The sequence below is a fragment of the Lissotriton vulgaris genome, chromosome 3_1, assembly GCF_964263255.1.
Source record: "Lissotriton vulgaris chromosome 3_1, aLisVul1.2, whole genome shotgun sequence".
In the NCBI taxonomy this organism is placed as follows: Eukaryota; Metazoa; Chordata; class Amphibia; order Caudata; family Salamandridae; genus Lissotriton; species Lissotriton vulgaris.
Genome location: NC_141689.1, coordinates 115,776,378 through 115,793,010, shown reverse-complemented (window position 1 = coordinate 115,793,010; position 16,633 = coordinate 115,776,378). Strand labels below are relative to the sequence as shown.

At 47.3% G+C, this 16,633-nt stretch overlaps 1 protein-coding gene across 5 annotated transcripts in view; it reads left to right on the top strand.

Moving 5' to 3' along the window:
* The window catches only part of LOC147726050 (disintegrin and metalloproteinase domain-containing protein 33-like), a 396,812-nt gene that overhangs the window by 318,902 nt on the left and 61,277 nt on the right, over positions 1–16,633 (top strand). For all 5 annotated transcript variants that reach the window (XM_086960167.1, XM_086960170.1, XM_086960165.1 and 2 more), the window contains exon 11: positions 277–419. In XM_086960167.1, the coding sequence (XP_086816293.1) occupies positions 277–419 (143 nt within the window). The remainder of the gene's footprint in view (positions 1–276; positions 420–16,633) is intronic.

Here is a 16,633-nt window from a genome sequence, read left to right as displayed (position 1 = left end):
TTGCTTGGTATGTGTATTTGTTTTTTGTGTTTGTGATGCGTCTCTGAGGGTGGTGGTGGCAGGTGCACATGTGTGTGTTTCTATGCCAGTGGTGTGTGTGTGTGTATGGTGTGTGAAGCTTGCAGAAACATGTCGACTCTGCTGGTTATACCGTGTACACATGTCCATGCAGTACATGCAAGCTTGTGGCAGTGTGCTTCCTGCAGCATCCATACACGTGTGTCTACCAGTATGATTCAAACACAGAGTTTCTAACTTTTCTACTCCTATCCCAAGGACCACTCAGAGGTTCCAATCGGAGCAGCCGCTACCATGTCACATGAAATCGGACACAATTTTGGGATGAGCCATGACGACGATGGGTGCTGTGTTGAGGCTACCACAGCAGAAGGAGGATGTGTCATGGCTGCTGCTACTGGGTAAGAGGGCATAAGACCTGCTGTTTGTACCTCCTTTATGTGTTTCAGCCACAGCGTAGTTATGGAAAGGAGTGTGGCTTGGATTTGGTGGGCTGCGTTGCATTAAATTGCATTTGTGTTTATAAGGGAAACAACCTTTACAACGCAACTCTTACAACGCACTACCATTACAACGAAACTTTTACAACACAACATCCATTACAAAGCATGCCATTACAACGCAGCCATTACAACGCATGACACTACAACGCATACCACTACAACGCATGTCCTTACAACACAGTCATTACAACACATACCATTACAATGCATACCATTACAACGCTAAGTACCCTTACACTATCCAACACTTACCCTACTGTTGCACCCCCTGGAGTTAGAATAGTAATTTTTACCCCTACACTATCCAACACTTACCCTACTGTTGCACCGTCTGGAGTTAGAATAGTAATTTTTACCCCTACACTATCCAATACTTACCATACATGCAATAAAATGGTATGCGTTGTAAAGGTAGTATGCGTTGTAATGGAATGCGTTGTAAAGGTAGTTTTTTAAAATTCGTTGTAATGGCATGCGTTGTAATGGAATATGTTGTAATGGATGTTGCGTTGTAAAAAATGCGTTGTAATGGTATGCGTTGTAAAAGTATGCGTTGTAACGTCATACATCCGTTTATAAAGTGTAAAAGACCTTTGACGAGCAACCTGGTGCAGCATACATGATGAGCAAAGACAGTAGTTTTGGAAAAGACTAGAGAAGGAAATCAGAACATTCTTGACAGGACAAAGGAATGGTTGGAGATTTTTTGTCCTTAAAAACAACCATAAGCCTATTTCAAACCAGAGGTATCCTATAGGCAAAGCCACTGGAATTATGCGATTGTGCAGCTGCGGCAATTTTCGCATACTTGTAGATTTGCCACATTTGTCACATAATCCATCATCTCCGCATAATCTGCAGATTTGAACCAAAAGAACATTTGTTTCTAGCTCAAACGGTTCCAAAGTTAGTAAAAACGCAGTGAAATATGCTGGCGCACCGTAGAGGGTCCCTTGCAAAGCTGAACTGGTTACCTTGTTGTAGCTTATTGCTATATTTGAATTTTAAACTGGTACTAATGAGGTGCGACTAATGCCCAGACAGTGTTAACAAGATTAAACATGGCAAAATAATGAAGTAATACTGTCACAAAATGTGCTGCATAATGCCGCATCATTTGTTTTTTTGTGCCACATAATTTACTCAACCCTGCCATATAATTCGACCCTCCTCTGCCACATAATTCCAGTGGCCCTTCCTGCGGGCTAATCCTTTGCCACTATCTTGGATACATTTATATAATAGAAGAACCAACACACATGTTGCAGCGGACTTGCGTCTCATAGACCTGACGGTGGAGACTATTCTCTGGGGGGTAATGTGGGACCCTTCCAAGCAGAGGCATGACCTGTAAGATGCTTTCACTTGCAGCCAGTGTGGTTGCCTGAGAACAGGGTTTGAGTTCAATGTCCTAGAAGGAACAGGGACTGGGTGGGCTGCTGGCTTTGAATCATCTGAGCAGACGAAGAAGAGATGGTCTCAAGATAGCCTGTTTTGAGTTACAGGTCCAGCTTGGCCATCATCATCAGTTGTCAGAGACCACTAGCACCACACAGTCCCCAAAGAGGCAGCGTGGAGCCAATTTATAGAGTTTCAGATAGAAAAGAGGAAGTGAGCACAGCTCTCACTTGTGCTGTCATATTCACAGTAGAGTCCACATAGAAATCTACTTCCCCACAACACTGGGAGAGGATGTGGCCTTCACTTTCATCAATCAATCAATCAAGCAAGCACTTGTAAAGCGTGTTACTTACCTGTGAGGGTCTCAAGGTGCTGGGGGAGGGGGGGAGGAATGCTGCTACTGTTCAAAGAACAAGGTTTTGAGAAGCTTTCTGAAGGTGAGCAGGTCTTGGATCTGCCACAGACGGGTGGGGAGGGTGTGCCAGGTCTTGGCAGCGAGGAAGGAGAAGGATCTGCCGCTGGAGGTTGTGTGTTGGATGCGATAATCACAATAATTTATTGATACGTTTATTTATTTATGCATGTTTTTCGTCACATGCCACCTTTCTGCTAATGACCACTTGTGCAACTGGGATGCCAATTGCATTGGAATAAAGAGTGTGGCCCAATCTGCAGAGATCTGCGATTGGCTGCAAATTATTTCTATGTTAGTCATGGACCATGAGTGGTCTTAAGTGGTACTTTATGTGGTTATGTTTGGCGTTGACCAAGAACTTTGGATTTTAGCACAATGATATGTTTAGTACATTTACTTACAGAGGCTTCACCCAGTCCACTTCATTCATTGGTCTAATATAGTGTGATATAGTGTAATTCACATTTTTCTTCCATCCAGTAGAGCATTTAGCATGAGCCAGTGGGTCGGCCCACATCAGTCATTGGCTAAATTCACTTTCACTGACGGCATCCTACCCTTTCACAATGAAATTGTTCAAACGACTCTTTCCTTGGATCCCATTAAATTGCAGACAAACAGTAACACAGGCTCTGCTCTTAAGCAGACTCGACTACGGCAACACCCTTTATGTTGGCATGGCCGACTAACTTTTCTCTAGACTCCAGGAAACCAGGTTGGGTGGAAGAGCGTTATCTGTTGTGGGTCCCAAATTGTGGAACTCACTTCCGTTGTCACTAAGGCAATGTAATGACCACTGTCAATTCAGAAAACATTTAAAAACGTTTTTGTTTGGTTCATTTTAAAGCGTTCCTTGTTTACAGCACTTCTAACTATGCGCTCCCTTTCTCAGTTTTGCACCGGCAGTTACAGCGCGGAGATACTCCCTTGGGAGTTTATTCATAGCGCTATATAAGCCCATAAATAAATAAAATAAATAAATAAACAAGTGTTCCAGAATGCCGCTGCTAAACCAATATGTAATTTTAAAAAATACAGTTCGACATCACACTTCTTGAAGGAATTACATTGGCTACCAGTCCTCCAACGAGCCAATTTTAATCTCCTTTGCTTTTCACATAAAACCTTGCATAAAAAGGGCCACACATCTTGCAAGATAAGCTACAATTCCATGTCTCTTCGCGGAATCTGAGATCGCGCCACCTGGCTATCGTCTCAGTCAAACGCACATCCAAGTCCGGATGAGCGATCAGTCCTTTTCCAAATCAGCTGCGGTCCTTTGGAATAACCTACCCAAAGATCTTCACCTGACAGATGACTACATTCTGTTCAGGAAAAAATGTAAAACCACCCTGTATCCTAGATGCTAATCCTACTCAACTGACCAACTTGCACTGCACTAAAACCCGTCCTAGCGCTGTGATGTCCCTCTGGATGATTGATGCGCTCTATAAATACCAATAAATACAAAATACAAATACAAGCACTTCAATACACACAGTAGTTTCCTTCAGTGCCTGGGACAACTAGGGCAATGGGTGCTTCGAGAGACAAAGACATGTTTTTGCCTTATTTTGTTAGATTGAAAAGGGCCCAGCAGCTTCCTCAAAAATAAAATTTTGTAGAAACCATTAGAAAACAAAACAAGTATTAACAACAGAAACATTGGGGAGCAACACTAGACCTAATAGCTTTGCCAGTGCTTGTTCTTGAATGTGATCGTATGCCTTCTTACTTTCCAGAATACCAAAAATTCCCCATGCTCCCCTTAAAGAAGCCTTGCATGCGTTTGGCTGCTCTCAGGAATTGAAAGCTCTGAACACATCACCCCTGTGTGCAAAACACTTCAGTGACACTTGCCACCCACTGAAGCAGACTGAACACAGGCAGGGATGCAGAGGTCACCAGACAGCAAAGAACCTTGCTGACAGACCTCACCAGACAGCAAAGAACCTTGCTGACAGACCTCACCAGACAGCAAAGAACCTTGCTGACAGACCTCACCAGACAGCAAAGAACCTTGCTGTCAGACCTCACCAGACAGCAAAAGAACCTTGCTGACAGACCTCACCAGACAGCAAAGAACCTTGCTGACAGACCTCACCAGACAGCAAAGAACCTTGCTGACAGACCTCACCAGACAGCAAAGAACCTTGCTGACAGACCTCACCAGACAGCAAAGAACCTTGCTGACAGACCTCACCAGACAGCAAACAACCTTGCTGACAGACCTCACCAGACAGCAAAGAACCTTGCTGACAGACCTCACCAGACAGCAAAGAACCTTGCTGACAGACCTAGCATACCTTCCAAGAAGGAAGACCACAGGTACTCCTTGACTACCATCCTGAAACGTAGGAATCTGACACCACAATAAGTCTTGAAAAAACCCACGCAACGTGTGTGCCATCGAGGGGTGAAACACTTGTTGCCTGTATTTTGAGTATAACAGAAAATGTTAGTATGCAACCAACTATGACAAAAAGAATAACTATTTCAAGCATATATTTACATTAGCAACATCTATAGCTCAGCCTTTTAAAGTTGAGACTGTTTTACTTTCTTGTGTTTGTTATATATATATATGTGTTTATATCCCATGTGCTTCCTGGTTTTGCTTTCGGCCAAGTATTTACTGTTTTGCCTTTCTCTGTTTTGCAATGGGGAGTCATTTACAATAAATTGGCGCTAGGCATCCGGGGCTAGCCTTTTTGCTCTGCCCCATAAGCCAATTCGAAAGGGATGAAATGCACCATATTCACAAGACGCAGTGCCTTCCTGTTCTTTGAGCAAGCGCCTACGCACAATTTGGTGCCTAACTCCAATGCACACACTCTTGCATCATGGTGCAACGGTGTCTGCGTTGTTGGCAGGATTGCTTTTGTGCAGTAGCACCCACTGGACAGTCCCATGCTTGTTGGACGACTTAGAGGTGGGATTTAAGTGGTGCGGGTCCTGCCAGTGCTAAGCACCAGCAGTTTTAAAAAGGGGGCATCAAGACGGGCCCCTATCGGTCTCTGTTTTTATCCCCTCACCTTTTTATGGTATGCCCCAGCAATATACACTAGGTGGGAATAGGTCTAACAAATATGGCTCATGCATCACTACGTAAGTCCCTCCTAACCCTTTCATCATGAAACTGGGATTTCAAAGTCACCAGAAGAGGAGGATGTTGCTTTATGAGCACCCCGGCCCGCTGTGCCTCCTTTCTGTGCTAGATTTATGTGGGTGGCCCTCCCGCAGTGGCTGGGCTGTGCTTTCCTGTGCACCCTACCTGCTGCTGCCGTTGGCAGAGTAACCTAGCGATCCGGAGGCTGATTGGTATATAGTGGTACTCTATTCAGGAGCACAACGGGGGGCCCTATGCGAAACTTACAGGAGTCATTACTGCAGGACCCTGGATGGAAACGTCAGCGCCCACTAGGACTTCGGGCGGTTCTAAGCCTGAGCAACGGGGGCTTGCCTTGCCACGCTCCACCTCTAGAACGCATGAGCAAAATTATGGACTGGCCGTCCACAATATTTAAAGGAGAAAATCCCCAGATACAACGGCAGCCCCGATTGGGTTGGCCGCGGTGCCGTTTGGCTCATCAGGCAGGTGGGCAGCTTAGGTTACTCATCGCTGCCTGCCCAGAAGTTAACCCACCAAGTTGGCTTATTTCATGTATGAAATAAACTTGCAGCAAACTGTTTTCCAACAAACTTTGTGGGGCGTGATTAGTTTATGCTGTGTTTACTAGCCACCTTACTATGTTGTGGGGGAGGGTTGCTGATACCAGCACTATTCCCTTTGGTGCTCCATGTGGTGTTGTTCTAAACCGGGCTGGAATCATCCCCTGGACAGACACCTCATCAGAATGGTGATTCACGGGTGGCACTTGGCTGGGACTGGCCTAATTTATGAAATGGCTTTGCGACCGCGAATTTCCCTTTTTGTCGTACCTTTTCATCTTTCTCCCTGCCTGATATTGTCTGAAGTTACGGATTCCAAAAGCGGCTGTGGTTTAGCCTTTAGGCTACTGTGGAGCCGTGAATGTAAAACGTGCCAAATTTAACCACAAGAAAACAAGGGGGCAGATTTACAAGGTCTGTCGCATCTCTGCAAATCAGCAGGGATGCGCCAGAAAACTTGTGACACGCGAAACTACCAATGCGCCACCACTGATGTGCTGCATTTACAATGCGGCGCTCCGTGGTGCATGGATGGTCTTATGCGTGTCGCATCCCGTGGCATAAGGGCTGCACATTGCTGGAGTTGTGTGCGACGTGGTTCCAGCAATGCTCGGTGGCGCCCTATGCCTTACATGCTGCATCACTCCTTATGCCTGCTTCAAGCAGGCGCAGGGTTTTGACGTAGCATGCCCGTAAAAGTGACTCCGTGAAATCTTGTAGATTTCACGGCATCACTTTTACGTGGCGTTCCTGCAATGGAACGCCCTCCCTGCACCGGAAAGCCCACATGAAACCTGACGCAGGTTTCATGTGGTGCAGGGCTTTACAATGTGATGAATCTCCCTAGATGCGTCACGTTGTAAATAAGGCACTATGTGGAGAATGGTTTACTCCGCGACTGCATCACAGAAGTGACGCAACAGTGGCGTAAAAGTGTTGCAAGTGGCTTGTAAATCTGCCCCAAGGTGTGCAGGCCATGAGCCGGAATTCGGGAAGTTCCAACGTATGTGGCATGGAGGAGAGACGTTTGTGGACATTCGTCGTCAGCGTGTCATGTTTGTTTGTTACCCAGCACTTCAATTGCTCAAAAAGTGCAGGTAAACCTTGAGTGTGTCAATGCGGCGCCACACATCACACTGACGCGTGTGTGCTGCTCACAGCCAGGGCACATGAGGTGAGGTATATATAGGAATTTACGGTACAGCGCTGGTTAAGCCTCTCTGGGATCCCCCCTGCCTTCTGCGTGCATGTCTTTGCATCCTCTAGGGACAATGTGTACTCTGTGCCTGCTGGGGTCAGGATCTGAACTAAATGTAAACCATGCAACAGGCATCATGTTTGAATATGATAGGCCGTCTTCAGAATTAAAAACCTGTATTTCTTTAACATGGAGTAGTGATTTACCTTATTGCTTCACATAAAATCAAGGCATATATTAAAATTTAATATTTGTAAACAGGGAGTGAGATACTGAGCATTTGCTTAATCTCATTTTGGGCATTAGCCTTAAATTAGCTCTCTTTAATTACATCAAAGGCTTTGCCCTAATTTTTGGAGGATGAGATTACAGGATGGGCAGGGTCAAACTGGGACAGGAAACAGGCCGGGGGCCAAAATAACAGTGTCCTCCATGAGAGACACAGACAGCTAAAAGAGGGGCCCATGTTAGCAGATGTATCGGATTTGGCCCCAGTGAAAAAAAATACCCTTTCTCTCAAAGTGTCTTTAAAAAGCTGCCAGGCTACAGCCATTCCTCCCCTGCAGTCCTTGCCATCCTTTCATCCACGTCTGCCCCGCCCCCAACACTTGTCGAAAACAGGAACATGGCTTCCATTGGTTCAGCAAGTGCAGTGACACCGGGGCCCAAAGGTCTGGGGGCCGGACTGAATATGATTTACTACTTTATTTTGCAGTTCAAACTGCAGCCAGGAGGGCCCTTTCCTTCCTTGACCTAAGGCCCAGGATACACAGCCAACTACACTATGATGATAATGTGTGTCTCTTGTCTGCCTGAGCTGAGTGCATAGTACCAATATCAGGTCTGGACTGGCCATAGCGGGCACCGGGCAATCCCCCGGTGCGCCGCAAGGGTGGGGGCCGGTTTTGGGCCACTGGGGGCCGTCTTTGTTACAGGGCCGTTTTCATCCTGTACCAAAATCGGCCGAAAACCGGCTCAGGCAAAGAGCTTGGCGGCACCGCTAACCCCACCCTCTACCCGAGTGGGCAAGGGGGGAGGCGGCCGAGCACTTTGCCAGGGCCGGTTGTGGTTTCCAGTCCGGCCCTGGCCAATATGATGAACAAAGCATGCACTGCAATAAAAAATCACACATGACCGGTTTGTTGGAAAAACAGTGTGGAGCAGGTTTATTTCATACAGGAAGTCTGCTAACTTACAGGCGATCCAAGGGCAGGCAGCGATAGCTGACCTAAGCTGCCTTGCCCGCCTGATGAGTCAAACTGCACCGCAGCCAACCCAATCAGTGTACCCATTTATGTGGGGATTATCCGCCTTAAATACCGTGGACCACCAGTCCATGACTTTACTCCCGCCTTTTAGGGGCTGAGCGTTTCAAGGCAAACCCCAGTTGCTCAGACTTTCAACCGCCCGAAGGACTAGTGGGGTGCTGACATTTTCACCCACTAAACTTTCGTCGCTGATCCATGGCCCTGTAGTTAGGGTTGCCACCAGACTCAGAGAAAATTGCGTAAGCACACTATTTTAGTTCTCATGATTTAGGCCACACCTCGCAATTGCGTTGGCCACGCCCCTTTAGCCAGTTTGCCTCGCCCCTTTCAGAGACCCCCACACTTTTTTTCATCCCACGTAAAGCCCTGACTCAGAGGCTTGTTGTTCGGACATCTGGTTGCCCCTGGTGGGTGGGTGGGCCGCGAGGCCCTGTCCACGCTCTGGCAGCGCCCCTGCTAATCACGCGGTCTGGCTTCTGGCCGCTACTTGACTTTCTTCGTCTGCCAGTCTGTCTCATGACAGGCAGCACGGGAGGCAGGAAAACACAGCTTCTCATTCCATGTGGTAGGAGTGTCATTTCAGTCTGCCGCCCGTAACCCTTCGCTTGAGGTTGTGTAGTGATTGCTTCCACATGACGCACCGCAGGCGCTCTGTGGGTGTGGAGCGGTCTGTTCTGCAGAGGCACCGACACAGCAGAGTGTAGTGGGGGGGATGGTTACTCACTTTCAAATAGCTCTTAATTCAGCTGTGCGACAGTTTCTAAGCAGCAGGTTTTACTATTATCTTATTCAATGGTTATCACTTTTTCGATCTCAGAAGGATGAAAGGCTGACTCAGCCTTGTCTGCAGATGACACCTACCAGTCAGCAGGAATTCCTTTCATTATTGGTTCATTTTGCAATATTTGACACCTTCAGTTTCACTTCCATGAGTGGTTTATTTTACAATATTTAGGGGCAGATTTATGTTAACTGGCGCATCCCCAGGGATGCGCCAGTTAACGTGAGCCACAGTGCGCCATAGCTCCACCACCCATGGTGGAAAAACGACACAGATGCATGACGCATCTGTGCCGGAAATGTGGCGCATTGCTGGAGTTGTGTCGCAAGCGCGCGCAGCTCCATCAAGGCGCGGGGGTGCCCCATCTACACAATGCTGCATCAAGACCTACGCCTGCTTCAAGCAGGCGCAGGGTTTTGACGCAGCATTGCCCTGAAAGTGACTGAGTGAAATCTCATAGATTTCACTCAGCCACTTTCAGGAGGCGTTCCTGCGCAGGAACGCCCCCCCCCTGCGCAGGAACGCCTCCTTATGGCGCAGTGCTTTACAACGTGGCGCATCTCCTAGATGCGTCACGTTGTAAATAGGGCGCATTGTTTGCGCCGCAGTTGCGTCAAATAAAGTGACGCAATTGCGGCGCAAGGGCATCATAAATCTGCCCCTTAATACCTTCTGTAACTTTCATGAGTCCTGCGCCATTGAGACGTGTTCATTGGGGCCAGACCTAAAACACAAGGCCAGTCAAAGAGGTGCAAACGAGCAACAACAAAAAAATTGGTTTGCTTGACTTATTATGCTTTTGGGTTTAGGATTAGCGACAAGTAAGGCTGTCGCCTTGTGACAAATGTCCTGGTAGAGCCTGGAAGGGCCTAGGGGGCTGAAGCTGTGCTCTTCCTCTTCCTACACTGGTCCTTTTATTGACCCTTGACCTCTGCCACTCCTTCTCATCTTCCCATGGCTACACACAGTCTTCCCACAGGATCACTGCTTGGCACAGACCAGCGTTGGTCCCCTACTCCTGTAGAAGTCATCACAGGAAATTCTGCCTGGATCTATAGAAAGAGCCACTGGAATTATGCGACTGTGCGGCCGCAGCGATTGTCATATAGTTAAAGATTTGCCACATAATCCTCCATCTGCCACATAATCTGCAAATTTTATAAAGAAAAGAGTTTTGTTTCTGGTTTAAAGTGTTCAAAAGTTACTAAGAATGCAGCGACACATGTTGCCGCTCAGAGGAAGGCCATTTGCAAAGCTGGACTGGTCAACTTTCTGTTGCTTATTGCTATATTTGAGTATTACGCTGCTTCTAATGAGTTGCAAACAATGCCGAGACAGTGTTCCAAGTTTAAAAATAATGAAATAACAAAGCAATATTGTTACCTATTGTGCCGTGCTATGCTTCATAATTTGCCTTTCCTTGCCACATAATTTGGCCGTCTCCTGCTGCATAATTCCAGTGGCCCTGCCTATAAACCCATGTCCTGTGGTGTGCTCTGACCTCCATGGGCTTCCACTGGACTCCGAGAGAACCTCCATACTGCATTCGAATCGACCCTGTCACCAGTGTGTTAAACTGTACTTACGACATCGTAGTGTTCAGTGGGAGAACACTGTCCGGCTGGACACTGTTCGATACACACCGGACTATAAATGCTGCAAAGTGTGAATTTCACAAACCCTACATATTCTGGGACAAAGAAATGTGCATTGGCCAGACAAGCTTCAGGCCCTCAAAGAACCTCCTTCTCCTAAAGATGTCAGCCATGTCCCACCAATCCTGTTTCTCGCCAGCTAGTACTCAAAGAGCAAACAGGACTAGGCCAACATCAGCGATGCCCTCCATGAGCAAACCAAGCAACGGCCCTAGCTAGGGCAGGTCCAGGAATGCGGACAAACATTCCGCGAGATGAAGAGGAAAGTGAGCAGGACCTCCTCGAATCCTTAGATCCCGCCCTGTACACTGAGCTCGCAGTAGATGCCAGCGACTTAGGCCTACGAGCTATCCTGGCACTACATCGCAAGGGAGATGACCTGCCGTGGCCCATGCAGGTAAGAGCGGTGGAGCGGTAGGGCCAGGGGGACGGGGGCTTTGACAGACGACGACGTGGTAAAATTATTTATGAAATATTTCCTCATGGTCATCTGTCGAATCCCCCCCAACCCGGCCAGATCGCTCTTACCTACACAGGCCTTGGCTGGCAATGACCATTGTCAAATTGTGTGTAACGCCTCTCACAGTCTCTGGGATCCTGGGACATCATACTCGCGAGAATTCATAAAGTGCGCGTTCACCCGATGGCATCTTGGCGCTGAATACCCGATGTTTATTGTTACCCAACTCAATCGTACTTATTTTATCGACTTCAGAAGGATGAGTGGACCCACCGGGATTTGAACATGCGATCATACACAGGGCCCCACAGTGGATGCATTTGTCTACTAAGCCACCAGACCCAGCAGATTCTGGGGTAGTGAGCATGTGAACATTACCACATCCTAGCTATGGAAAACACTTCTACATGGTCATAAACCACCAGGCACTACTACCAATATTAGTAAATCCAAAAGCCAAAATGCTGCCATAAATATTCTGGTGGTTGATGTGCCTGCTTCAATCGAACCCAGGCGACCATCGGGCATCTTTACAAGAGAAGAGGCAGAGCATGGTGTCAGCCACCTTAGCTTAAAGCCATGCGTCACAATTTCTGAAACGTTGGGCTGCACTTTATTCAAAAGAATATAATACAGGCCTACGTTTCCCCCTGCACTGGCGCTAATTTAGCTGCCTAGCACCAACGCAGGCACCCTTGCACCATAGTGCAAGCGTGCTTGTATTGCAGGGGAATGATTGTTTCTGTGCAGGAAGGTGTCACTTCCTGCACAGAAACAAGAAACAATCAGTAAGGGCGCTCTATAACTTCTGTGTGTGCAGCTTAATGCGACACACATAGAAGCTGAAAAACAAATTTTTTTTTCAATGATTGATTATTTGCAGGAAGGGTCGCCTTTCTGTTCATAAACAATCAATGGCGTTTTGCTATTTCTATGTGCGCTGCACAACGCAGCATGCATGGAAACAGAAAAAACAAGGCGAAATAAAACATTTCTCTTTGTTTCTCCTGTCTAAAACCAGGATTTCCCTGGTCTTAATTTAGGCGCAGCCTCATGTTTACGCTGCCCTTGTAAATTGGGGGCAGTGTCAGAATCAATGGGTGTTGTGGTAGAACGCCCACCGCAATACCAATTGCCCGCCCCTTTCATGCTAAGTGTAGCGTGAAAGGTTGCCTTATTTACAAGGCAGCATTAAGCCCCTATCGCCACCTCAGTGTCATGAAAAGTGGCGTTGTGGTGGGGATAGGGGCTTGTAAATATGCCTCTTTGTGTCTTGACCAGGGCTAGTCAACAGAAGGAAAATGCCATCAGCAGAAGAGTACATTAACTTTGTAACAAGTCAAGCGACGCCCCCCTCCAGCTACAAAAACAAACCCCACATTGATGAACGTAAAAAAAGAACACAAGAGGGGAAGCAGCGATGCCTTGAAAGGAGTTCGCTTCCAGAGGAAGTGGACAGAAAAGAAATGGCTGCTTTTAGGCAAATCAGCGAAGAGCTGGTTGAAACCCCACTTGGGCTTTCACAGCAAGACCCAAGGGCTGTCATCCTGGCATCACTCAGAAGGCGTACTGTTGAACCAGCCAATGAAGGGCATCAACCGATAGTAGCAACTAAAAGAGTTCTCCAGGACAGTGTGCGGTTTTCAAAGGCTGGATCAGATGGTGGACGACATTCTCGACGATGGATTTTGCCCAGATCTTTGGACTGGGGTGAGTGTGTGACATTGATCCACATTCGGTCCATCACCTGTTGTGTTTGCATTTTCCGCCCTAAGGACGACATTCTCTGACATTGTCACCAGTGCCAAAGGATAATGTAAATAAGCCATCTCCCCACCCAACGTCCCCTCTCACGGAGGGTGGTTGGCCCAACATCCCAGTTGGTTTCTTTGGACCACTAGAGCGAGGCAAACACGCGCTGGTAATTATAGAAGAGAACCCACGCTTCCCCGTAGCAAAACAAGTCGCATCGACAAGTGCAGTAATTCCGGCACTGGATGAAATACTCGCAGCAGGAGCCATTCCAGAAGTAGTGAGGACTGAGGGCGGGAGTCTGCCCTCACCTCAGTGTGGACTTCCTAGTTCACATGCCCAAATAAGACACTGCACCATCTTCATTTGAGAAACACTTTTTGTTGTATCAACGTTTTACCTCTTGAAACCCACCCGCCCCTTTGGCAGTAACTGTAGTGTAACGTAAGATCAATGTTACCACCTCAAGCAACAGAGTCTGCCGTCTTCAAGCCCTTCACCATCATATCAAGTAGTCACCTCCTGGGTTTTGTCAGACACCCTTTCTTAGCCAATGCATTTTCCTAATGCACAAGTTGCAACAATCCTTTCAGCTGCCTGTTTGTGAAAGGCCTCTTGAGCACTAACTGAAAAACTGGCAGCCAGCCGCCTACTATTGGTTGGTTGATTGTCACTCTTATTTGCTTGCTTCTGATTTGATGGCTTGCCTTCCTAAGCCATCCTCTTCTTGCCCGTGTCCTTCCCCTGCAGCATAGCCTCATAACCTGGCTTCTGATTGGATGACTTGTATTCTTCCATTGCTCTGAATTAGGGAATTACTTTTTTCTTTTTCATTAAGCACTCCCTGCGAGTGCATGTGCTTTCTTGCTCTCTGTGTGTTGTTTCCTCCCTCAAATACTCGCTTGCAGAGGGCGATTTCCCTTTGACCATCCACAGTTGCTCCTCATTTGCACTCCTATGAATCTCAGTTATTTAAGTAAAGTGTTTTACTCTTTTTTGGAGGGCCTGTTAGCTGCCTTTTGCTGCTGGGCCACTCTGCATTCCAAGAGTGCTTTTCAGCCTCCATTGCTCCCTCGCCCCACTGCCTCCCCGTTGCTTAACGCCTACATACTCCATACCTGCCCCTCCTCTGCCTCCTCACTCCTTGTGGTCCTTTCAAAAGAAGTGTTCATGCTTGTTTTGGGTGCCCCAGCAGCTGCTGTTTGCTGCCAGGCCTCTCTTCATTGCAACATTCTTGTTGCACAGATAAAATTATTTTTCGTCAATCTTGGAACGGTAAAATAAAATGGCAGCTGCGTCATTTCACTGGTGCACACATATGTCATCATGCCAGCAGTGGCCAAGTCTTTGTGCCTTTTTTCTTTCTTTTTTTAAAAGGTACTGATGCGTTACAAAAAAAGCATTTAGTTCAACAAGAATAGACCTATTGGCTTTGCCAATGCTTGTATCACAATAGCATGCCATGTTTTTAAGAGACTTTGAGGCAGATTTACAAGCCCCTTGCACCGCTTTTACGCCGCCGTTGCGTCACTTTTGTGATGCAGGGGCTGCGCAAAAGATGCGCCATGGTGCGGGGGTATTTACAATGTGACGCATCTGCGCCAGAAGAGGCGTACCATCGCAGGGGGAGGCGTTCCGGCGCAGGAAAGCCTCCCAAAAGTGGCTGAGTGAAATCTACAAGATTTCACTGAGTCACTTTTGGGCCCATGCTGCGTCAAAACCCTGCGCCTGCTTGAAGTAGGCGTAAGGATTGACGCAGCATTGTGCACATAGGGCCCCCCTGATCATTGCTGGAGCTGCGTCGCGCTTGCGACGCAACCCCAGCAATGCGCCGATTTTGCCGCACAGATGCATGACGTATCTGTGCCGTTTTTGCCCCATGGTGTGCCGCATTGTAAATGTGGCCCATCATAGGTGGCGGAGCAGCGGTGCACAATTACTGGCGCATCCCTGCCGATATGCAGGGAAGCGCCAGTAATTGTAAATCTGCCCCTATGATTTTTGTTCTGCTGTCTAGAACGATATGGGAAAGGATTCTTCTGGAGGATGCTTGCCCTAACATGACAGGATTGTGTTGTTTTAGGATGTGATAACTTAGTTTTTGCAGGACATGAGCATTGGTCTCTCTGCGGGAGAGAAGGCATGTAATTCCTAAACAGCACTAAGGCTAAGAAACCCTCTCTCACAGCAACAGCTCGGTTCATTCCTGATTACTGGAATAAGCTCTAATAAAGTAGACTATTTGCGTGGAAATTTATCTCGTGAGGATTTCCTGTAAATCCGGCCTCGCTCTGGCCCGTGCGATCCAACGCTGGACTTCCCTGGTATAGTAACAAATAATTAGAGAAATGTTATACACATATCGACATGGATAACTTGGATATGTATCTCTGCCCCGGAGCCCTCTCATTGCAGTAAAATAAGTCATTGTTGAGATAGACCTCATCTGTGGTGCACCGCAGGCGTAGCCGAGCTGGGAGTCGGCGGCAATGTTGGACCCGACAGGTGGTTTCGCTATATGTCGTCATGTGGTGGGAATGTGTTATGGGCAGGACCAGATGCAGCCGAGCAGGTGGAGGGCACTGGCTCCCCCCTGAGTGCAGCCTCCAGTGGTCCCCCTCCTGGCTGCCTGCCTGGACTGAGGAGTGGAATGAGCTTTGGCTGAGGTTGGAGCACAAAGGGGCTCTGTCGAAACACAAATTAAACGCACATTTCTTTAAGACTGTGGTACGAGGACCATATGTTGGAGGAAGAAGCCGAGAAAGGATGCCATATTTGCAAGAACGACAGGACTGAGAGAGACCTAGAGAGCTTGTTCCTGGAATGTGGAACAGAGTCTGGGATTGTGCTGCGGTTTGTGTTTTCTAAGCAGCAGGCAATCCTGGAAGACACTAAGGATGATGGTTGTACCTTCTTCAGGCACCAACTGAAATCACAATGATTGGAAGAAAGACCCGAGTCATTCTTCAAAACTAAGGCCACATTTGCAAAGGCTGCAAAAGTTACACAACAACTCATGTTTGGATTCAATTTATACATTTTTGGGAAATTCACAAAGAATACAAGATGGTCCTGAAAATGCATTTTTATGTAGTTTTTTTCTGTCAAGCCTCTACCTCAACCTTTTATGCTCAGGATTAGCACAGGGTGTAGTTTCAAACTCTGGTGACCTGCTGAGCTTTCCATACTTGTGTTACAATTGTGTTTACTGCTTTGACTTTTTGACACATACTTAGGGCCTGAGTGCGAACTTGGCGGGTGGGATACTCCATCACAAACGAGACGGATATTCCGTCCGCCGTATTACAAGTTCCATAGGATATGTTATGTTAATATAACTTACTGAGCTCACGAATAAAGCCAGTTTGAAGGATATTGTAGTGCTCTAGAGTAATGGCAGAATGTTTTAGGTCTGGCTTGACAGCTCAGATGTCCCGGGACCTAATGTGACTCATCTAATGTGACCACCAGAAAAAACCCTCAAGAAGCAAAGAAGCAGTACTGAGAGTT